The sequence below is a fragment of the Clarias gariepinus genome, chromosome 16 (assembly GCF_024256425.1).
Source record: "Clarias gariepinus isolate MV-2021 ecotype Netherlands chromosome 16, CGAR_prim_01v2, whole genome shotgun sequence".
Taxonomy (NCBI): domain Eukaryota; kingdom Metazoa; phylum Chordata; class Actinopteri; order Siluriformes; family Clariidae; genus Clarias; species Clarias gariepinus.
In genome coordinates, this window is record NC_071115.1 from 14533890 (window position 1) to 14558439 (window position 24550).

Consider the following 24550-nt stretch of genomic DNA (forward strand, 5'->3'; position numbering starts at 1 on the left):
AAATGTGAAGCAGAACCCAACCTCAACCAACCCAAGCCCCCCCCCGCCCACCCCTGCACAGAGAAAAAGAAGAAAATACAGATATAAAAGAAAAATGAAAAAAGGGGAAAATAGAAATGACATGCGACTGCCATCTTCAAGGTGTAGAACTCTATTAATACATATAGAAATGTCGTGAAAAACGTTAACAGAATTACCTACTGTAAGAAGTATGGAGTGGAGAAAAAAAAAGGACTAAACTTTGAACAGTGAGCTGATCAGGAGATTTTGCACTATAGTAACACAGCACACTAACTTCAGCCAGATTTCAACACTCAATGGTCCTTGGCGCAGAACACCAGCTGTAATCAGGCTTTATGTACTTGGTGATAAATAATGATTTGATGGTAACGTAATGTACATTTATTAACATTTTTCAAGCTGATAAGTTTTGGATGAGTTGCTCCAAGATTGTAATTAGTTATTTATTGTTTCCCCTGCATGTTTCCCAGGTACTTCTAGAATTTTACTGATATGCAAGCCTGACTCTGACTTAATCATGCCAGTAATATTTCATAAATTTCACTAGCACACAGAAATTTCATTATACTGATAAATTAATTTCAAATAATTTCTTGAGATGCTAAACTCTAACACATCAGGCAACAGATATGAATTGGTAATTGTACATTAAAGCATACTGGGATACTAAAGGACAACTGGATGGTCTTGGTAAGTTTTGTTACCCTAACCTACATGTGACATCAAACCTGCTTGCATTATCGACACATATGAATTGTTGATTAACCATATACATATATATATATTTTGACCAGAAATATATATATTTTAAGCAAAACTTAGATATTATGTGCAACCCATACTAGGATGCAATCTCTACTTAAAAGCCGTCCTCTGACAAGGTTAGTTAAAGCTAGAGTAAACATACACCCAGGCCATGCAGATAGTAATTACGCAGAATAAAAGTCTTGTCAGCCTTAAACATTTTACAGAAGTGCAATCCTCCATCACATGACACATGGCAGGTTAAAAGTGATATTTCACTTATATATCATGTGGCGAAGCACTTACCCCGGCAGCATTTTGTTGTCGGACGTCCAGAGCGGAAGCCAGGCCGCCGAGAGCCTGTGGCTCTTCATATTTCACACTGAAACAGAGAGAGAGGGGGGTGGGGGTGGTTAGTGAAGAAGAAAATCAATGGTGGCATTATTGAGTTTAATATCCGAGTTTATAGGACTTACTTTTTGCGCTGGTCAGCAAGGGAGCTGCCTCTGGTCTGGGCAAACATGTCGAAGTCATCACGAGGATTGTGAGTAGACAGCGTACTCAAAGTTCCGCTGACACTTTCTGATTCCAAATCTACACACAGACAATCATAAAGTCACTAAATAACTAACTTCACTATTACATGTGTGGAATTATTAATAATGCAGAATTAATAAAAATATCCTAGAGCTTATAGGCCTGCAAGGGGTTCTGTCTCCTAAAGCTCATTTACACTCTGTCCCCCATACTGTTGGTACACACTAGGCTTTTTAGTGGCAGTCGGTGTCGATGCTGAATCGTAACACATGTAGATGTAGCATTTCCTTTCTTTTTTTCTAAGAATTTTTTTTTTTTTCTGCTCATAACATATACAATACCAGTCAAAAGTTTGGACACACTGGTCAAAAATATGGATTCATTTTCTACATTCTTGAACAATACTGAATTTTTCCAAAAATGTGTGAAATAACACATATGCCTTTAGGTAATTAAGTAACAACAGTCAGTTGTTATTCTAAGACATGTAGGTCAACTGTTCTGGAACAGTTCATGCAAGAACAGTATTGTCAAGTGCATTTGGTAAACCCATCAAGAATTGATAAAACTGACCCTCATGACATCCCTCCCAGGAAAGCAAGACCAAAACTTACCTCTGTTGCAGAGGAGTCACCAGCCTCAGAAATCACCAATTAACAGAACCTCAGATTACAGACGATCCCAAATGTTTTGGGAATGACAGAAATTTAATTTTTATAAAGTCTGCTGCTTCAGTGTTTTCAGATATTTTTGTCAGATGTTACTATGGTATACTGCAGTGGTTCTCAAACATTTTCTGTCATTCCAAACTTAAGGGGGTGGGGTGAATTTTCAAGCCCCACTTGTCAACAAAATGATAATGAAATCAGCCAAGTTTACTATTTATTAAAATATCAATTTCTTAACCAAAAAGATCAAATAACACCAAGTTCAAAACAGATAAAATACACGTGCAATTGTTATAACAGGCTTACTTTGTCACTTATCTAGAGCTTTCTTTCAAAGAAGTCGAGTGGCTTATTAGTGTGACTGGGGTGTGTTGTCTCTAAGGCTACGTTTACACTGCAGGTCTCGATGAATAATTCTGATTTGTTGCCTATATCTGAGATTTTTGACCGGCTGTTTACACGTTCTTTCAACTATGACTCATATCCGATACACGTGTTTACACTTGCCATGTCATCTGAAACATCGCGCATACTTAAAGGTAGGTTCTTGCGCTACACAGTAGCCAAGATAGACGAAGGTGAAGTACAGTATGCTTGACGCTCTGTGATATATGCAAAGTTCGCGAAACGTCACCATGGTTTTAAAACGGAGGAGGAGAAAAAAACGTCATAATTGCAGCCTGCGCATATGTTTCATTCACCAAATGCTGATTTCTTAATGATATTTAGCCTAAATAAGCACTAAAAAAAAGGGGGGGGGGTGGCTGGGTGCTTTTCCTTTTATATGTCACCTGCGATGTTAGAATTCAACACACGCTTCCACCAGGGAATAACATTCCATCATTAAACCACGAAGAAGTCGCAGTTTTAATGACGTACAGAACACAATGCCTCAGAAAATCCGATCTGTCTGTTTACACGACAATCACGTTAGCACATATCTGATTTTTATCTGATTTATTTCCACATATGAAGGAGGCCTGAAACTGATCTCGAAATATCGGAATGCATGCGTTTTTTTCCTGTTTACACAGACATAGAACATATCCAATATGTGTCACATACTGTATGAGCAAAAAAATCGGAATTGGGTCAGATTTACCTGACAGTGTAAACGTAGCCTAAGTGTCTTCCTACTTTGTTGGGTTTCATGCTGTCTGCTGCCAGCGGTTTAAGACACATACAGTAAGACACACGGGTCTCTCCTCTGCCCCACCATTCCCACCATGAATCCAAGCGCAACATAGGCTTCATCATGTTTTCCTTTCGGCTGGCTTTTTGGTTGATTAGCCTGATGATGCTGAATCACCTGCTTTTTTTGTGGTCAATGTAACAAATGTATTTATTGACGTTATTATGCCCACTTCATACAGTACGCTACTGACCCGGTTTGTGACAGCGGTAAAGTTAGTTTTATATTCGCATCTCCGAATTCAATAGCGGCGTAAAAAAACCTGCAAATAAGATACCCACATAAATTTCCTCTCTACATTGTCTTTAATCTACATCCGCCTTAAATTATACATGTTTAAAAGCATAAAAACCATTATTCTGTACGGCACAACGAATGATTTAGGGATCATCGCAAAATGCGCACACCAACAAAAAGCGTAGAACAATATTGATCTTCCCTTCTGTTCAGCGCCTGAAGGATCAAAAAGCAACTTTGTTACCACACTGGAAACTAGAAATGCCAGACTAGTACTGCCTAATAAAATATTTATTTTTAACAAAAATACAGAAACATCAGCATACACATTGGAATGAATGAAATTACATATATAATACCGAATGTTTCCTTATATATTGTTCCTCTGCGATTAACATGCCAACGTTAAACCGTTATTGTTGCACTATGGTTCCACTTTTTCTCTGCTGTTATTTTAGTTTACTTGTATTAATGATCCATTTCTTCACATGTGATTGTTTAGTTTCGAGTGTCCGATCTTTATAGTTAATAAAGAAAAGCATGAATTAGAATATGTACTTACCTATTATTTTCCACTAATTCCCTCTCGTTCATTGCGCCCCACCTGTCATGTCTGTATTCCCCACTGGGGGGGCGCGCCTCACATTTTGAGAACCACGGGTATACTGAAGTGTAATTGCAAGCATTTTATAAGTGTCAAAGTGTGTTATTGACAATTACATTACGTTTATGCAAAGAGTCAATATTTGCAGTGTTGACCCTTCTTTTTCAAGACCTCTGCAATTCGACCTGGCATGCTGTTAATCAACTTCTGTGCCACACCCTGACTGCCTATTCTTGAGTAATCATTGCATACAGTTTATCAGAGTTTGCGGATTTTTGTTTGTCCACCCGTCTCCTGAGAATTGACCACAAGTTCTCACTGGGATAAAGTGTCTGTGACGTTTCCTGGCCAAGGACGCAGAATTTTGGTTATCACTTTTGCCTCATAGCAAGGTGCTCCATGATGCTCCATGACCAAACTGTTCTTGGATGATCGAAAGCAGTTGCTCTCTCAGGATGTTTTTGTACCATTTTTTTTATTTTTTATTTATGGTTGTTATCTTAGGCAAAATTTTGAGTGGGCTCACTCCCTTGGCTTCGAAGCAACTCCACACAAGAAACGGTCTTAGGAGACTTTACTGTTGGCATGATGGAACTGATGGTAGCGCTCACCTTTCCATTCTCCAGACAAGCTTTTTTCCGGATTCCCCAAACAATCGGAGAAAGAGGATTCATTAAAGAAAATTACTTTTCCCCAGTCCTCAGCAATCCAATCCTTGTACCTTGTGAAGAATATCAGTCTGTCCCTGATGTTCTTCCTGGAGAGAAGTGGCTTCTTTGCTGCCCTTTTTAAAATGTATGAGGCTGTACCATCAGTCCTGTGTCATGCCAACAGTAAAGCATCATGATTGTGTTATTTTCAAAACCTTTCACCATGGCTGTAAAGCAATTACGAAGGCTTTACAGAGCATAAGTAGCAGACACACCTCAATGTGTCAACTATTCAAAGGAGAATAGTCCATATTTTGAAAGCCTTCAGCATTATTCTACAGTGTAGAAACAAATTGTTTAAAAAAATCAGCAAAGAAAATCAGCAATGAAATTAGGGGGCATGTCCAAACTTTTGACTGGCAGTTTCACATATGTACTTTTACAGACATTTGAGCATCAGCCCCACGTTACCACAAAGCTGAAAGCACATAATTATATAGAATGCATTTGTATCCTCTTTAATTGAACTAGGGTATCAAGCCCAAAGATCCATGAAGCCATGGTCTTGCAAGGCTGGTATAAAAGATCTCAAGTGGTCCTGACATCGAACCCATTACACACTAGAAAGCACGTTACCTGGAATGGGATGGACAACAGGTAGAAATGAGTGGGATGGTTATGGTTTCACAAACTTTGGCTGTATAAAGTACTTTTATTCTTGTTTTCAGTGGGAGATGGAACCTTGTTAGCTAATGGATGTACTCACATGGTTGAATGCCATGCTTTAATTTGGTCTGGTTGCCATAGCGAAATGTATAGAAGCCTAATCAACTCCGTTCCAGATCAGACAGCTGCTGCCAAGATGTTTGCACTTTTCCAGCTCCACAGTAGAAATCTTTAAATATAATTTTCCTTCTCGCTTCCGAGTGTGACCGGATTTTAAAATGCTATAATTACACCGCAGATTGAGAAAAAGGCAGTAGTTTTCAAAAACGCATTTAGAAGAGAGGTCTTTCGAGCTGTGAAGGGTGTTGGCATGGTTTGTGAGTGAAGGTAAATGAATTTCAGCATATGCAAGTGCACCTGTGTCTGACTAAATCCTAGGATCAGTGTGAAGTAGACCATTACAGCTGTCGGAGAACATAATGATGGGCTTCAACTGCATGATTGTTCTTGTGTGTGTGCGTGTGTGTATGTGTGTGTCTTACTCAGTCCTGCAAGCTGTGTGGAGAGTGACGGGGCAGCGGCGGCAGCAGCAGCAGCAGCAGCAGGAATGCTAGACGGAGGTGTGGGAGTGGCTGCAGCGCTGACTCGAGGGGTGACGACAGCTGGGGAGCCTGGACCGAGATCTATCAGATTATCCTCTGCTGAAGCCTCGTTTAACACCTGCACATCATCACACACACTCACTATATTACACACTACACGATAGACCTTCACATACACAGGAAGCAGGTTCATCAAAACAGAAATGCTGTCCGTTTAATCAGTTTTGTGGCTGCTATCGGAGGATCGGGGTGAATAGGACGCGACTATGGGGTCAGACAACCGCAAGAATGTGCGAGTGAGCGAGAGGTGGGATAAAACATGAAGACGTCTACTCTAGTGTATTCTACAGCACGGTAAAGTTAAAACATGTCACCGGGGCATGTTGGATATGCCCCACATGGATTTCGAAGTCATGTTTTAACTTTCCCCCTATTTACCTTCACCCATATTTATCACAAAAGCTGGAATTCTACTATACTTGCCTTTATTAGCTATCCAGTGCACAAACACAAAATAAACAAACAAACAAACAAAAAACCATTGGCATATCAGCATGCAACATATACACACACCAGTTAAAACTTAAATTGTATACAAATACAGATTAAATTTTATAAACTAGTTTAAAAAAGCAATAAAATGATCAGGATTATATTTATAGGGTAATATTCAGCAGATTCCAGCTCACCCCGTTGTTCTGTGTATTTCGGCCCAGTCTGTATCTCTCATACCTGTGAGCACAGAAACAGTCAGTCAATCAGTCAGCAAAACAACACACTTGTGTCTGTTTAAATCCCATGCTCATTTTAAATGCTTAGTTAAGCAGCGACACGGTGGTGTAGGTGGCTAGCACTGTCGCCTTGCACCTCCAGAGTCTGGGGTCGACTCCCACCTCAGGTCTGTGTGCATGGAGTTTACATGTCTGCCATGCTTGGTGGGTTTCCTCCAGGTACTCCGGTTTCCTCCCACATTCCAAAAACTTGCAAAAACCTTAGGCTAATTGGTGTTCCCAAATTGCCCACAGACTGTGTGTATAAGTGAGCCTCATGCCCTAAGACTCCCGGAATAGGCTCTAGGCCCCCCATGACCCTTTATACAGGATAAAGCAATATAGACGATGAGTGAGTGAGTGAGTGAAGCAGCAGGCCTTATCTGTATATATCTGTGCAAATTTTAGTTGCTACTTTAAACATCCAGTAAAGTCACTTGATAAGTCAAACACTCTCATCAGACTGATGTGAAAAGCGAGCCTAATACTGTAATAAGCGTTCTTGATTGACACGCCTCCTTTCAAGACTCCCAGCCCTTGCCGCTCAAGCAGAACTAAATACAATAAATACAATAAATACAAGCTTGGAGTGTCAGGACTGTTCAAAGTGACGTGTTCAAATCTTAGCATTATCAGTCATCTACGCTTGATAGGTTCTCACTATGTGGCTTCTCAAAGAACCATTCGAGCATAAATGTACAATTTTAATAAATAACGTGGAGTAGACAAGTGATGGGTAAGACTAGGCCACCGAATTTACATTCGTATCATAGTTAATTACATCGCAAAGTCATTAATCACAACAACATGTGGAAGAAATCACTGGTTTATGCTTCTTGTCACTTCAAGCTATAAGTACTTGCCGTTCATAGCGAAGAAAGATGTTGTTTAGGTCATCGTTGACATGCAGGAGCTCCTCTGTGACCTCTTCATTCGTGACACGAGAAATGAGTTCCACTATCCTCTGCTGCATGGACCGACACGTCCTGTTCAGCTCCTGCTCGCACACAGCACATGCATGTCATCAGCATAGCACTTTGCTTGTTGCTCATATGTCTCTGCAGCGAACTAGCAGTTCAGTTTATTTGTTGGGGAAAAAAAATCTTAATATGTAAAAATTTGTCCAGAAATCCACAATCACTCACACTGACCAATAAAAAAAAAAAAGGAAATGCATTAAAATGACTGTTTCCTGATTTACATGATGCTTCTACTCCCCCTAGTGGTGCATTCAGGAATGGGCATTATGTGAAGAGGATACTGTGAGAGACAAATACAGTCATTCAAAGCAAAAAGGAAACCAAGAGGGATTTAGGACCTGGAGAAGCTCAAGGTCAGAGGCATCCTCCTGCCCTGGCACCATCTCGGTCAGCATCTCTGACATCACTTTGCAGTTCCCTCGGACAATGTCCAGCTCACTCCTCAGCCTGGCAATCTTTGAAAGCACAAACACACCCTTGCACACACCAGCAGAATAAGCTTTAAACATAAAGCTTAATTTTTTAAACGATTTAAACCAAGATGTAAAGTTTTGTGTTAGCATTCATTGTATTTATCTACGTATTAGGTTTATATATCTCCAACATAAACGATGCACAACACAACGGTTCATGACGAGACTGACCTGTTCTGGGTTTGGAGTGATCGGCCCAGTCATGTTTGGCATTTGAGTCTGAGCAGGCAAGACACTAGCTTCAGATGTCTGAGGTGTCTGGGATGTTGGCTTCGGCTGAGGAGGAGCTTTGTACTTATGTGAGGCTGGATCAACTTCTGGGACTCCCTAGTAAAACAAAAATTTTTTTTTTTAGTAATGAAGTAAAAAAAGTATTCATTCTTAATCTGCTTGAATGTTCTGAATTTTCAGTATAAAGCACTATCCATGAGCAAAGAGAAAAGATAAAACAATGTCAGAAAAACAGTAGAATATGCTGCATGACACAGCTGTCGTACTCTCTGCGGCGTGTGGATTGGTGAAAGAGCATCCAGGTCTGCCATGGGGAACTCTACACCTTTTCTTTTCAGCTCCTCATAAATTTGGACGACTCCAGTCAGGTCTGGACTGCTTCTGAACGCATCAGCCCAAGCCTGCAAACCAAACACAAAAGCACTGACATTTTGGATTCATAGTCTTGTGCCTGTTTCCTGTCGTATATAAAAACTGTGGTGATAGATCCAACCAGGGGTGCAATTCAGTACAGATAAAAAGGTACCACGTTCAATCCTGACACACCTGCCATGAAGAACCCAGCTACTCTCTATGTTAAAGGTTAGTACCAGTCAGGTGAGGTGTATTTTTTTCATGCACCTGTGCTGATGGTGCTAAAGCAACAGACCAGCATTGTAAATCAGGGGTTAAATATTAAAAGAGTAGTTGATTCTATATACTATAAGGCTGTTAAACCTTTTTAAAACAACTAGGACTATCTGTTAAATTCAAGACAGTTTGCATCATCTGAAAAGCACAATATAATATGAAAATATCATTTTACCTCAAAGATTATTGCTTTAGGCTTGGGTTTATTTACTTACCCACAGTGATGTTTTATTGGCATTTGTTACGAAAAAAATATAACCTGGGATTTTCTAGGATTTTTTATAAATATAAGCTACTATAAAATTCAAGCTGAAAAGCACAAGCAGCTGAAAGCACAAGATAATGCAGTTATAGAACCTACATACGTGTTATATCTAATTATATGGCCTTAAAAATTCAGGCAGAGAAAAAAAGGTACTGGTTTATACAAATATAATACTATTTATAGCAAATTTCTTTGGAAAATTCATATATAATTGAAAAATCCATGAACATTAAATATTTCTTTAACCATCAATATGATCAGATAATAATTTTAACATCATTAAAATAGAATATCAACATGTAAATTTCGTTTCTATTGACTGTATTCAAACAGCAAATCCTACTGTATTCTGGTCAGTAGGGATGGAAATCACCAGGGACCCCCGAACACAATACCATCACGATACCTATAATAGGTGCTGCTTCAATTTATATTGCGATTCTGTATAAGGATTTTTTTTATATCCTGATTTGTTATTAAGGTTATATTGCTATATTGTTGCAAATTTAGGACCTTGTACCTTTAAAAATAAGTTGTCTTAACTCGAAAGTTTTATACCTTAGCTTTGATCAACAGCTTCACAACTGATTTGAACAAGAGTAATTAAATGCAGCCCATAAAAACCAAGAGAATAATTTAAACAATACAAACTAACTTCAAATACAGGAGTTTAACATTTAACTTTCTCTCCTTTTACAATAATTCATTCCTACCACATGAGATTAAATTGTGTGAATTGTTTAGAGTCGACTGCCTGTATGGTTATAAAGAAACGGTGACATTTTACTACCTCAAATTTTACTGGCTAAAGTCTCAACACTCGACGTAACAGTAAGTGCGTGGGATGAGGCTTCTAACGCAGGCACGCGGGGTTTCTAACACGGGCATGCACGACTTCTTTTCAAAACTAATTAGCGCTCGCGGTGTTTTGAGACACGTTTTTTGTAAGCGTGTGTAATGAGAGGTTTGGAGAAAAAGACCGCTTGGAGGCTTTCATGCAGTCTTTTGATAATGTAATGCCATAAAAATGCATTTCTGTTGCACTCTGAAGCTTCTGCGCTACGTATAAAATCGGTTATATCTGAGGCTGATTACACAATCACCAGTTATGGCCGATCAAACTGAAAACCAGCCATTAATCTCTTTTATAAATATATATATTTTAAAACATTGATTTTGAAGACAGTCTGGCAATACAAGCATACTGGTCAGAACTTTAACTCTTTAGAGCAAATCAAATAAAAAAAGAACTCTTTATTTATCGTTAATGTACCAAGTATTTTTCCTTCCCCTCTGTCCAAATAAACAGGGCATGCAGCAGTCAGCAGCCCCTTACTACAGACCACATACACAAAATAGACCTAGGAAAAGAGTTTAAATTGAACTGCTCACCTGAATCAGTGCCAATACTTTATCCTGCACTATAGTGGGAGGATTGTTTTTCGGAGTGATGATCTTCACCAGGATGCCGTCGATGAAGTCCCGGGTAGCCACGAACACGTGAAATCGGTGGCCGCAGTTTTTCACACAAGTCTCTAGCACCTATTGGGAACACACAGGGTTGTAATTTTCGATCGGCTGATGAGCTGCGTTCACACAAATAAGAGTTCACCTGCTTTTTTTCCTGACAGTCAAAAAGAGAGACTTTGCAAAAAACTAACGAGGCAAGAATCAAAGAGCAAAACGAGGCTCACGGCTAAGAAGCCACAAATCAGCTCATTAAAGAAAAATAAACAGCCGCTAGCTGGTATTGCAGTGAGCATCACATGGTGCATGCGCTCCATCAAGTCATGAAGTGAAGCAGAACTCTACATGCTAAATCCGTCACTGCTTAGTTTAGCTCGTTAACGTCTAATGAGTGGATCCGCCCCCTACCAAACACAAACCCGCAGGCACCATTACTCACAGTCAGGGCCAGCATCACCTCCCGGAAGTTTCGATTCCCATTTAGCCTCTTCTTGATGGCACGGATGGCATCTTTGGGCCTACACACAAACACAAACACACACACCATGGTGGATTAGAAGCCAAGATTAAGGGTGTGTTAATCTATGCAAATGAATGATTACCGTCATCGTAATTACACCGCATTCATTTAGAATCCGTTTTGAACATCAATCCTGCAGTCACTAATTACTGACTGACCCCCACCACAATGTCCAACCAAATCCATGTACCAACACTAAATGCAACATCCTGTATTACAAGTGTTTATTATAAATCATCTATTTATTTCTTCAAGTCTTGAACGCTACACTGTATGTATATAATTTATAGAATATCAAAGACTTGTGCCTCCTCATTCACATGAATATTCACAAAATTTATCTACATAAATTAAAAAAAGGTTTTGTCCGAACCAAATCAAATTTGTCTGTGCAACTGATTTCGTCGCAGCATAACTGGCTGAACAGAATTTAAGGAAACCTTGCTAGTCCTTTGGTATTTGCCTCAAGTTAAATCTGTTGAGTAGAAGGGATGTTATGTTTTTGTGCCAGATTACGTCACAGAATCTGGCGCTTTTTTGGGCAAATACAGTGCTTATAATGCTCATATTTTCTTTTCCTGAGGTATGTATGTATGTATGTGTGTGTGTGTGTGTGTGTGTGTGTTTGACTCAACAGAACCAATCAACGCCAGAGTTTACAGTTTACAGACAAAATTTTCAAAAAAAACAAAAATGAAAAAAAAAAAACGCACCTACAAAATGCAAACCTACCCAAATCTTCACCAAACAGAAATGGAAGTCTAACACAGCATGGCTAACTCCGAAAAGGAATAATACTGTAAAAAATGAATCTTCAAAGATAAATGGACAGACCAATTATGTTTATTCTACCTGCAGGAAGTTTAAAACCATTTTGTCTCATACAGTATGTTCCGAAACCGCAGTGCAAATGACATACAGTAATGTGAAGCATCACGATGGGATAAAACACGACTCGTTAGCGTAAACATATCCAAAGCAGTCTGAGGTAAGGGCGTGTAAAAAACCCAAAATGACACCCTAGTGTTATGCGCTCAAATCAAAATGTTGAGTAAAAGAGATGTTATGAAATGTTATGTGCCGTAAATAATTATCGACTTGTATGACCTGCACCAACAGACATTAATTATTGTAAAAAAGCTAAACTGAATATTTTATATTTTTTATATTACTCAATATTTTCACAGCTGAAATAACAGCACTGAATTTTTTTTAAGTGAATTTAATACGCTGAAGTCGTTTTAAGACAAAACGTTATTTATATCCGATCTGCTTTTGCTTTGTATTTTGAAGTTATGCAGAGAATTCTGCCGTACAGAAATACAGACGGACTGTATTACCATTAAAGCTAATCAGCTTATTTTTAGTTTTAATCTTTTAAGTATTTCTACAAACCCTTTTTTCCCCCCTCGTCATCGATGGTTACATATACATTCATTTTACAAGTACTTGTAAAAACTTAAGAAGAATTGTGAGCAAAGAGGCCCCAACTGATCAGCTGGTGTCTGTTTTTAATCTGATCAGCTTCCAAGTGGTGCAATAGAAAAGCGTTCATCCTGTCATTTGCAGTTTAAAAGTTTAAAGGTGGAAAGAGACAGCACTGATGGTGTTGCATCTAGTGCACTACTTCCATTTTCAGGTCCGACTGGCTTCTGTATCTGACTTGATTTTGTGCCCGAGTGCGCTGTATCGTTCTTGAGACCATCTCTTCAAGCGGACTAGGGCACGGTTCACGAGCATGAAACGACTGTGTTCTCCCCGAATAAAATAAACCAGACTTTGAGGTCAAGTGTTTTTGGAAACAATCCCGGGTGCCTAATGTGAAAACACCCTAAGTCTAGTTTGAATCTAGTCCTAGTAGCGGCTCTATCTACATATCTGCATTTCATTCCTGCCCCCTAACGGTGTGTGCAGCAGTTGAAAATGCTTCAGAGGAAGCACATGATGGCCTTCACCCTCCCTGTTCCTGCAAGCTTGCGAAGGTAATAAACACAATCTCACACCTTTATCACCCGCACTTCACATTAACACAAACATTTTACTGTAGTTCATTCCAAAAGTCAACAGATGGCATAAATTTGTAAAAATTTGTGGGCACATCTTGTAATTTAATATTTCCAATAAAACGTTTTTGTACTAGAAACGTTTACATTTGAGCTAATAAAAAAATCTTTCTGAAATCTATAGAAACACAAACTGTCATATCCCTGACCTGCACTAATGAATGCAAAATAACATATAAGCAGTTAAAAATACTAAGTACAATTAGGTCCATAAAAAGTTGAGCATCTGTCAGAAACTAGACCCATGAGCACACTGTCGGTGTAAAAATATGAAAATGAACTTCCTAGTTTTTCAATTCAACTGTTGAACTTTCACTTTCAAAACATTTTAGTGCACTTCCTTTCTGAACTCCTCATGAATTAGTAAATCTAACATCATAATGTTTAAGCCATTTATAAAAGCACAGGCCCTGCAATGAGGATAGGTGATTATCTTGGGGAAGTTCTAGATACGGTACAGATTCACTTCAGACTTTGTGAAGACAGTTTGCATGAAATCCATAGTCATTTTTTGCATTCCTGTTTTCACCCACAACTTCGAACACAAAAGACTTTGCCAGAATAGAGCAGGCCAAAGTAACCTGTTGTTGTCCTGCACTACAAGTCGCTCTTTCACACATGGAACAGAGGCAGGACTGTGACGAGGGTGTGACACGGAGAGAGCAAGACTGGGTGTAAGATGGAGAGAGAAAAAAAGACATTTTAAAGAAAGATGACGTGTCGCAGCGCAGTCAAGGGTAACTGCAAGGTTGAGTGCCTCGGCCTCATCAAGTACTGATTTAGCCACCAGCATACACAGAGTGAAGTAAGAATTACTTCAGAGAAACATGAATGAGTCATCCAGACCGGCGATTAGTCACCCATAGACTCTATGTGTGTAAAGGTGTGTGTGAGTGTGTGTGTGTGTGTGCTGGGTTGAACTCACCCTTCCTCTGTCTCGTTAATGATGTCACAGATCTCCATGTTGAGCATCCAGTCCTCATTCTGCAGGGACCCATCAGTGGCCTTCTCTGTAATAAACATTACAGACACCATAAACTACTATTTATAAATCCGCTGCTGGAATAGTGAGGTCTATATGGGTAAAAAAATAAATGACACATCTTAAGCCCTAAAAAGAATGATTTAATAAATTATTGCACTGTCATTACTGGAGCTTTGTGATTCATTCGACTAGCTATGACACATTAAATTCATTGAACTGACCGGGAAGTTTTTGATGCCAAATCGATTTACACTTTTTAAATTTAGTTTAAACTTTTGCAGATAATTTTAAAAAACAAACAAATAAATAAACAAAAATGCTTTCATCTTCTGCAAATACTAGCATTTTCCAAGAGTACTGCTTCTTCTTTTAGAGTTTAAGGGCGGTTGGTACACTACCGCCATCTACTGGCCTTGAGTTTGGAACTAGGAAAAAAAAAAAAGCTTTGTACTATAAATGACAATCAACAACAAGTTATATACTATTTCAAAGTTTATTAGATACTTTTAGCACTTAAGATTGTTAAACACAAATCCAACCTTAGTGTAATCAAATCGAATAATAATAATAAAAATGCCTAAAAATGAAATCAAATAAAACAGACAGCCTATCTATGATCATCAGCTTTTTGTCAGTCAGTTGAGATGTGGCATATCTTCAGACCTTGCTCAACTTGTCTAATCACTAGACTGTGTGACGCCCATAATTCTATCGAGTCTAAATAAAATGAGTGAAAACAAATGCTGCTGCTCTTCTAGTACATTTTGGACATTGAAACAATAAGATAAATCTTCAAATGACACTTTCCCATGTTATGATTTTGGTAAGCTGTGTGATAACATAGTTGCATAAACTGTGGCTCATTGACAATCTTCACGGGTAAAAAAAAACTGTATCAAAAGGTGTCAAGGTCACTTCTTTCTGTTAAACAGGTTCAACTGCTGTTAGATTACTCATTAAAGCTTTATTGACACTCCACACCAAGCACAACCACAGATCTTTAGCTTTCCTTTTCCTCTGTACCCTGTGTGTGAGAGCAAAGAACTTATAACTCAAAGCCTGCTGTGAAGTCTGCTCTGGACTCACGACCTGATAAGAGCTTAAAAGCTAAACCTGAGGGCCTCTGCCTTCACTTTCCGGGCAGCATCGTCTAATGTAAACAAAACCTACGCGTAGAACGTCTTACGATACAGGTTTCCAAAAAAAAGTGCATGTTTAACCTCCCCAGGAAGTGGTGAATAAATAAATAAATAAACAAGCAGGCCTCCTGCTCGCCCTATCATCCGGAGATTGCTGGTTTGATCCCCGGGCGATGCTGTTACCTCTCACAGCCGGAGGCCTGGAGAGAGCTGATTGGCCGAGCTCTCTCAGAGGGGAGGGGATGAGAGGTACTACAGCCAATCAGGGGCGTCTGTGAGTCCGCGCATGCGGAAGGAGCGGCTAGCACTTTCCTCCGACTGTGTTATCCCGCCCCTAACGATGCGTGAGCAACAAGTTCGAAAAGATGCGGTCGGCTGGCATCACGCAGTTCATAGGGAAACACGTGATAGTCTTAGGGCCTCCCAGCTGAATGGTAGTAGTAGCCTTAATGTGGGAGCCCCCTAGTGACGGGGTGGAATTGGCCACGACCAAATTGGGAAGAAAATCGGGGGGAAAAAAGTTTTAATAAGTTGGCACTTCTCATTGGTGGGCAGACGCCACCATCAAACATGGTGTTTTGACCGTGATTGTCCTCAGTTCTGCCTGGTAGTGCCAGAGAACTGTGTCTATGCCATGCTAGAGACACAGAGCTGGCTTTCATGAATGGCTGAAGGAGCCTTCTTTAGTTTGGAAAATGCAATCCAGGCCTTACTAATGCACTGGCTTCATGCTCTAGATAATCCTGATCAAGCATCAAATAAATTTTTGACTTGGTATAAACAGGTTTAGAATGTGAATTACCCAAAATTATTTATTAACAAGCTTAACAGATAAACAACCTATTTTTATAATCAATGGGCCTCATTTTAACTTTTTTTTTGGGGGTCACGTTTTAGAAAGTATTAGATACTTTCATTTATATTTACACGTCAGTGTGTGGGCTATGGCTATACACACACCAGCATGTCCTCATTTTAGGATGTCTTCATGTCTTATTTGTCAAAATGTATGGTTTTGGCTGGGTTTTCTCTTTTTAATTTATTTACTATTTATTTGCTTATTATTGATCTACTTTTTTGACAAAAAAAAACACATGAAAAGATTTTTTATTTTCATTAAGCTTGTGAAGAATATAAATTAATAAATATTAATTTAGTGGCGCAGTGGTGAAACGCTCGTCCTATCGTCTGAAGATCATGACACCATGTGCATAGTGGTTCTGTCCTCTGTGAAGTGTTTATACTGCAAGAAAAATAACAGAAGTAGTATTTTTACTTCAACTTTAAAGTTAGCCCAGGCTTCCTATCTTTTCCAATAAATCCCACCATCAGTGCCCCTTCCTCAGCCAAAGACAAGTGGATGAGTTTGAAATTTTTTTATTATAGAAAATAAATATAAAAAACTCTGAAAATGACTTTTTAATTTTGCCTTATTTTGTGTTATATATTTTGACTCACCCTATTTACTATCAATTTAGGAAAATCAAGGATCTAATATGTTATGACATTAGTAATGAATTTGGTGACCATTTTAACTTTACAAACATATATATTCTTTAAAGCTCTCTCTCTCTATTATATATATATATATATATATATATATATATATATATATATATATATATATATATAGAGAGAGAGAGAGAGAGAGAGAAAGAGAGAGACCCCCCCCCCCCCAAAAAAAAAAAAAAAAAAATATATATATATATATATATATATATATATATATATATATATATATATATATATGATGGCCTTTTAACTTTGTAAACTTTGCCAACTTTGTAAAACATGACTTAATTTAAAAATGTAAAAAAAAAAAAAAAAGAAGGGTAAAGTGTTTTTTTTTGTTTGTTTTGTTTTTTTAATAGCAGCAGCCCCTGCACTGTGCAAAACTGTGTTTCTCTGCAGAGCATGTGAAACCGTCTCTACTGCCTTCCTTCCTATACTTTTTACGGCAGCTAGTGTCCGCTGCATTTACTGTGTCTCAGTACATCGCTCTGGCGCTACCTCCCCATACCTGTTTATTCTGTTTATTCGAGAGAGGACTGTCCACTACTAGTTAATCTAATCAATCGCTGATGGCAGATGGACAGACTTTTAAAAAGGGTCAAGAAATATACTTGTGGGACCTCATTCAACGTCGTTGTCATGCATGCGCAAATCACGATGCCATGTAATGCATGCAAAACCATGTATTGTGCAGCCCCACCTCCTAATATGACTAATACTAAACAAAAAAAAAAGTTTTAAACCACCTCCCTCATTCTGATTAAAACGTATTCCGATCGGGCCGGATCAGCTCAGACATTGGTGTTTACATGACAGATTTTTATTGTGAATGGTCTGTTATCCTAATTATTAGTGCATTATTAGGGCCCATGTAAACGCAACTAGTGTAATGCATATTGAAAAGTGCAGTAATCCTTGTAAATCAAAGGGCTTTATGCCAATCAGTCAAGGTTTACAATAGTTAGCTTCATTTGTTTAAATTATACACATGGTATATGATCATTTTTACTAAACTGTGGATTTTAAATATATATAGATCATGCAATATAATATATGTATACGCACACACCATCACCGCCCACTTTATTGGGTATATCTAAAGGTGTATGTATAGGTGTTCAAATATAATAAGAGAGATATTTGAAAAAATTTACAGAATTTATCACAATGTTACACCTTCGAATAAGAGGCTGTGGCAGAAAAATTGGAAAATGTGAATAAAGTGAAATTATAACATCCAGTACTTTCTTCTCAATAAATATCAATGGTTTTATATCAGCACCACCTAAAATATGACATCACAATCAAGATCATATCACCAGATCACAGTCCAACTCATTTGGTGGTCATAAAGTGCAAAGTGTCTACTGATACAATAGCTAATACATCAGGAACAGCAGCTAATGCCTTTCAGGACAAGCACAACGGTCTGTTTCCCATATTCACAAGAGCAGCAGCTTGGTATTGTTCAGCAGACTGGAGGAAGCTGAAGGGATCCAGAACATCCAACAACACAACTGGGACATTACAAAGAAAAAGCAGGCAGACAGTAGGAGGACATGTGATAGGACTCAAAATATGGATCAGGATCATTAGATTTCCATTCTGCTGCGGAGGTATTTAAACTGGATTAGAGCTGATAAAAAATACAGCTGAGCAGTTTTGAGTTAAGGGTGGACCTGGGCAATAGAACAATAACAGTACACACTGCTATAGGCACTTCCTCATTAACAATAAAAACTAAAAATAAAAAGTTTGACATGACGCATTATAAGACCACAAGTGTGTCTTAATTCAGGGATAGTACCCTTCCAAGGATGCATTTAAAGGCTGATTACCTCAAGGCGGCATTCTCGACAAGGTGCCAGCCAATCTATTATGGCAGACACACACGCATACACCCACACTTACACTATAGGCATATTTAGGAACATTCATTTGGCCTAATTTGTATGAAAACCCACCAACCACACAGAGACAAGACAGGAATCAATCAGGTGTGAGGCCACAGTGCTATGCCACCGCGCCGCCAAAATAAAACAGGTTAAAATAATAAAAAAAACAAGGGGATTTCGAGAGAGGCCTCCGCTCCCTGAGAGACAGGTTTCCGGGATTAAAATGTGGTGAAGTGTGTTAACCAACGCCAGCTCAGCTCCTTACCGCCTCCAGATCGTCTCATTTTGGTTCAGCCTTTGTGGTCTATACAGTCAGCGGAGACAACATACTCATCAGCCCCCGACATGAGACACACCCAATAACAGAAGCAGTGTGGAATGTGAGGGAGAAGGTGTCAATAAAAAGAACAGGTTATCTTAAGATGGCAGGTTTTTCTAATCATATTGCATATTTATTGCATCTCATTAACGTTAGGTCAGTTGATTTTACTTTTATACTTAATTTAATCCAACTCTAGGTACGATTATTCCATTATGCTTATTTATTTTTTTATTTACGGTGAGAGTTTCTCCATTCTGGTGTGTCCTGATATAAAAGTGGTTTATTTAACTTATTTCTCCTGCTGTTTATGTAAAAAACATCATTTTTAATGAATTATTACAAAGCTATTAATAAATATATACATAAATGAAAATGAAAAAAACTATTTTTTTTTAATATAATTAAAAAAAATTTATTGTATCACCAGCCCTAGCTAAGATTTGAACTCATGATGTACTGATCAGTAGCCTATTAGCCCTATGCTTTAACCAGTCAGCACTTAATATGTTACAGAATGCTAGAGAGGTCCAGTAACACCTCTGTCTCATATACCATGTGTACAACGGGAAAGCCCAGCAGAGAAGCCATGCTTTTTGAGGTAAAATCAGCAGTCGAGAACACTTCAAATAAACACTCTGCTCAGACTGGTTCAGTGTATAATATATATAATCAGCAGGAAGTTGTGCACTTTAATTCTCAGAGGCGCACGGCAGATTTTGCTCTTTTGGGCCTCAGGCTAACGATTATCCTAACAAGTCAGTGAATGCTTTTTCTACTGTGCAGCTCAGGACCCTGACCAGACAGACCGAGTGATCTGCTCTGAGACCGAGATGAATGACAGCTAGAGAACATCCTCATGACTCATGACGAACATCGATGTATATATTATTTTACTTACACACAGTGTTTGTGTATCTTTAAAGGATACGAAAAAAATGTTTTTGCTATTAATTAAAAAACATCCAAAACATCTGATTAGCGAAACATCGAAGCAATCGGAAACGACTGAGAAAATAGATATGAAGAAAATGTCTAAGGGGAACACGAACATTAGAGAGATCCCCTGAGAAATCCCCTCTCTGTCTGATGCACCAGGATGTTTGCTCTGGCAAACAAATGCTACAGTGAGTGACTACTGGAGGAACTAGCAATGTTAATGATTACTCCTTAATGCTCTGTACAGCATTTACTGTATATAATAACTTGTAATAAAAAAGTTTTGAATAAAGGACAGAGAAACAAGAGACAAAAGCAATATTTTTGACAGCTTGGAGGTCTAATGGACGACTAAACTAACAGGCTGTTTATTATTTTTTTTTATTGGTGGAAAGAAGAACATATTTTCTGTATATATTACCTTGTAATAACGTTAATTTACTGTAAATAATAACTTGTAACTGTATATAATAACTTGTAAAAACTTAAATTTTGAATAAGGACAGAGAAACAAAAGGCCAAAGGCAATATTTTTGACAGCTTGAAGGTCTAATGGACTAACAATACTAACAAGCTGTTTATAATTCTTTATTGGTGGAAGGAAGAACATGTTGACGTTCAGGAAAAGAAATGGCCAGTCAGAGTTCACTTTTTGCAAAGCTGAGTGAGCCAGATTGGTCAGCTTTCCAGCAAGTGGGCTAGTTCTTAATCACCTTTGGCAGGAAAACGTGTCTCAGGCTGGTCATAAATATTAGACTTTGGTGAAAGGAGGTATGTGCATAAATAGCTGAGCTACAGTGGGCGTTCTAGTACTGATATTATTTAAACTGTTTTTTTGTCTAGCCAGTTTTTTTACAATGTGATCTGGCATAGCAGTAGTTAGCACCGTGGCTTCGCACTTTCAGGGTTGAGGGATTGATTCCCGTCCCAGGTCTGCTTGTGTGTGTGGACTTTGCATGTTCTCCCTGCGGACTCTGGTTTCCACCCACAATCCGAAGACTCCGATTAGGTGGACTGCCATTCCCAAATTGCATGTAGTTTGTGTGTGTGTGTGTGTGTGTGTGTGTGTCCAAATGTGTGCATGCGTGCATGTGCTGACCTATTTACTATTGCCCTCATTGATTATGGTTTACATTCCTGTTTCAGTCAACAGCAATTTGACATTCAGGTCAGTAAGCAGCCACAGAGATAACCAGAACAGCTCCTCCGTGAACATTTTCATCTACTAAATATTCAGAATATGCATTCGCAAAATATTCAGAGTGAAGATTAAAAAAACTTGCACCGGTGCATGATTCACACATCTCCACTTTTACACCACAAACTGCTGAATCACACAGCAAGCTACAGAGCAACAGGAAACACAGACTGCCAAGAAGATCGTAACAGATTTCCCAAGCATATTGAAAAAAAACGACATTTAATTTATTCCGCTTGAAATAAGAGCGGGATTTCTTTTTTAGTTCAAACATTACTAATAATGCATGCCGATGAGCCGATGATAAACAATCAGAACACAATCATTCTTAAATAAACAAATCCTTGCTGGATTAACAGCATAGATGTCAAGACCTAGCATACTTCACTGCTGGCCGATTAAACACCAAATAAGAAATTTTGAGCATGCAATGTTAGAAATTATGAGTATTTTATGATGCAGGAATTGCTTATAAAGGTGTGGGTGTAGAGCCTGGGGTGGCACCGGCTCTGGTTGAAAACCTAGTGAAGCCTGGTGAAGCAGCATTTAGTTAAGTTGACTCGCACCCCTGTACGTTTACACATAGCATTCGCCAGCAGGTCTAAATGAGGTGGTTTGGCGTAAGGAAACAACGTGACCCTGAATCCACCCAAATGCAGGAAGTGACTTAAATATGCGGTGTAATTTGTGTTAAACACAAACTGAGCCAAAGGACAGAAATGTAGTGCTACAACAATGCAATGTGTCTGGGATACAAGTCATCTCAAACAACAAGAAAAAACAATGTGAACGAAAGACAACAATGGAAAAACATGTCTGCATTCTTTGTGTATATTTATTTATTTATTTTGCACTTTTCCCATGCTATATTTCTGACCAATAGATGGAAGAATCTTACGAGTATGTTTTCAGTCAAATTTGCTCTGATTCTGACCCTGACAGTGGACTTAGATTTTGGAAAACACCCCTAAACCCCATTATATATAGAAATAATAAAATAATTAGCATAATCAATGCAAAGAAATCCAAAATTCAGCATTTTATTTGTCGCATATAGATTACTGCACAGTAAAATCCTTTTTAAAGATCTATTCTTTGCCTTTTTGTTAGTAGGCTGGGGTCAGATCTCAGGGTCAGCCATTTTACAGCGCCCCTGGAGCAGACAGGGTTACGGGCATTACTCAAGGGACCAACAGCGACAACTTGATGGAGTTCTGATCAGTAACTCAGATCTTCAACACACTGAGCTACCACTGCCCTCCCAATGCTACTACTCCAAGCAACACGGGGGTAATGTTGAATAATAAATCATGTTTTTTTTTTCTTTTTCATTTGTGCGTCTTATTGCGCATTATATTTTATTTACATGGTTAGTTGAACAGTTGACTAGTGGCTTGATATATAAGGCAAATCAGCTTGTCGAATATTGCTACCAGTCCTAAAGCAATAGGATCCATTCATCTTCTATACTGCCTTATCCTGGACAGGGTCACAGGAAGCCTTCAGACACAAAGCAGGGTACACCCTGGACAGGGTGCCAACCAACTGCACACACTCGCACACTCATTCACACACTATGAGCAATTTGAAAATGCCAATTAGCCTAATCTATATGTCTTTGGATGGTGGCAGGATACCGGATTACCTGAAGGAAACCCACCAAGCAGGGGGAGAACATGTAAACTCCACACACACACACACAAACAAACCCTGAGATGGAAGCAAGTAATCACTACGCCACCCTGCCACCGGATTATATTTTGATAATATTAAAAACATCACAAAGATAAAGGGGAAAGGTCAGATTTCTCTTTACTATACAGATTTTATGTCTTTTGACAAAATATCTTTTACTGACAGTTTGAAAAGCAAAAAAAGTAAAGAGTAAAGTAAAGTAAAGAGAAAGCGTTTGAAAGTGTGTGGGATCCTTATATAGAGTTTCTTGAGCAAAAATATATTTTTAGTTCAATTATAAGTTTGTTGTGTGCACTCGAATGCTGCACAGAAATTGGACGATATTCCTTATTATCCTGTCTGCTTTTATTACTCTTATTATTGTCTACTGTTGTCTATGTAATTATTTGTAAACTTCAATAAAATTATGTTTAAAAACAAAACTTCACAAAAATCACAAAGTGCTACCAGTATGTCAGGAAATAAAACCTCTGATGAAGCTAGACTGTATTTTTGCAGTGTTACAACCATTTAAAAAACTAGGATATATTAAGAAAGTAGCACAAAGTGATGCAACTATAAATTTCTGCTACTGCTAGGAAATTCTGACAGGGTAGAAAAAACTGATAGAACACAACCGAAGTGACGTAATCGCGCAACTATGACGTAATACATCTTTCTGGACAAATCTGAAATAAAGTGAGTGTTCAAGAGTACGATATTTAAACAAAAAGGGAAAGTTAAATGAATTTTTATGACTAATCAGCATATAAGACAAGCGTCTCTTATGTAATTTTTTTCTTACACACCTGTTAGCGTAAACGTGAATTAGCAGCAATGCTAACAGGGACACTGGAACATGGCTATGAATAATAATAGTAATAATAATAATAACAATTACAAGGAGTCAGACTAGCTAATCCCGTTAGCCACCCAGCCAGCTAGGCTAACTCTACAGCTACCGGATGCTGCGCTACCCGGCGGTGGGCTAACTGACGTTGAACTACGCTGAAATTCATCCTCCGCGTTACACAAGTTAGTTTACCAAAAGAGATATTTGAAGAAAAGCTTGTGATGACCACGGAACTTACCAATGCACTGGCCGACAGGAGTGCTAAACGGATTCCCCAACAGGAACTCCATCTTGACAACAACAAACCCTGCACAGGCAAGAGAGCACAGTGGGCGGGCGCAGAGCGAAGCGTCTCACACGGCGAGATTGGATTGGACAACACGGGTTTTCTCTGTATGATTGCAGTGCTTGTCCATCAAACGTCGAACGCAATCTGTGCTACCTTCACAGGCTCCTCTTTCACTTCACCAAAACCGATCTCTATCTATTTAAATAACTATTTATTTGTATTTGCGTTTATGTGTCACTATTATAGCTACTTAGCTAGACTCATCTGATTTAAAATATACACCTAGGAAAATACTCAGCAAAGGGGTGGAGTGATATTCAAAAAGCATTTCGTACCAAATAATTTTATAAAGTTATTTGTCAGCCAGAACATGGTTATTTTCATATAAAACCATGATCTGAGTATTTTATTACTCATATTTTACGGA

General features: G+C 38.6%; 1 protein-coding gene across 4 annotated transcripts in view; it reads right to left on the reverse strand.

Annotated features, from left to right (window-relative positions):
• Positions 1–24187, reverse strand: part of LOC128544335 (TOM1-like protein 2) — a 33289-nt gene extending 9102 nt beyond the window's left edge. For 2 of the 4 annotated variants that reach the window (XM_053514344.1, XM_053514345.1), the window contains exons 1-12: positions 24073–24187; positions 14246–14330; positions 11177–11255; positions 10663–10812; positions 8642–8776; positions 8316–8471; positions 8010–8126; positions 7555–7688; positions 6611–6653; positions 5862–6039; positions 1242–1359; positions 1072–1147 (exon numbers count right to left, since the gene is read on the reverse strand). In XM_053514344.1, the coding sequence (XP_053370319.1) occupies positions 1072–1147; positions 1242–1359; positions 5862–6039; positions 6611–6653; positions 7555–7688; positions 8010–8126; positions 8316–8471; positions 8642–8776; positions 10663–10812; positions 11177–11255; positions 14246–14330; positions 24073–24124 (1323 nt within the window). In that variant the 5' untranslated portion in view covers positions 24125–24187. Of the gene's footprint in view, positions 1–1071; positions 1148–1241; positions 1360–5861; positions 6040–6610; positions 6654–7554; positions 7689–8009; positions 8148–8315; positions 8472–8641; positions 8777–10662; positions 10813–11176; positions 11256–14245; positions 14331–24072 lie in introns of all 4 variants that reach the window. The other 2 variants (XM_053514343.1, XM_053514342.1) reach the window with 1 other exon arrangement.
• Between the last annotated feature and the right edge of the window lie 363 nt (positions 24188–24550).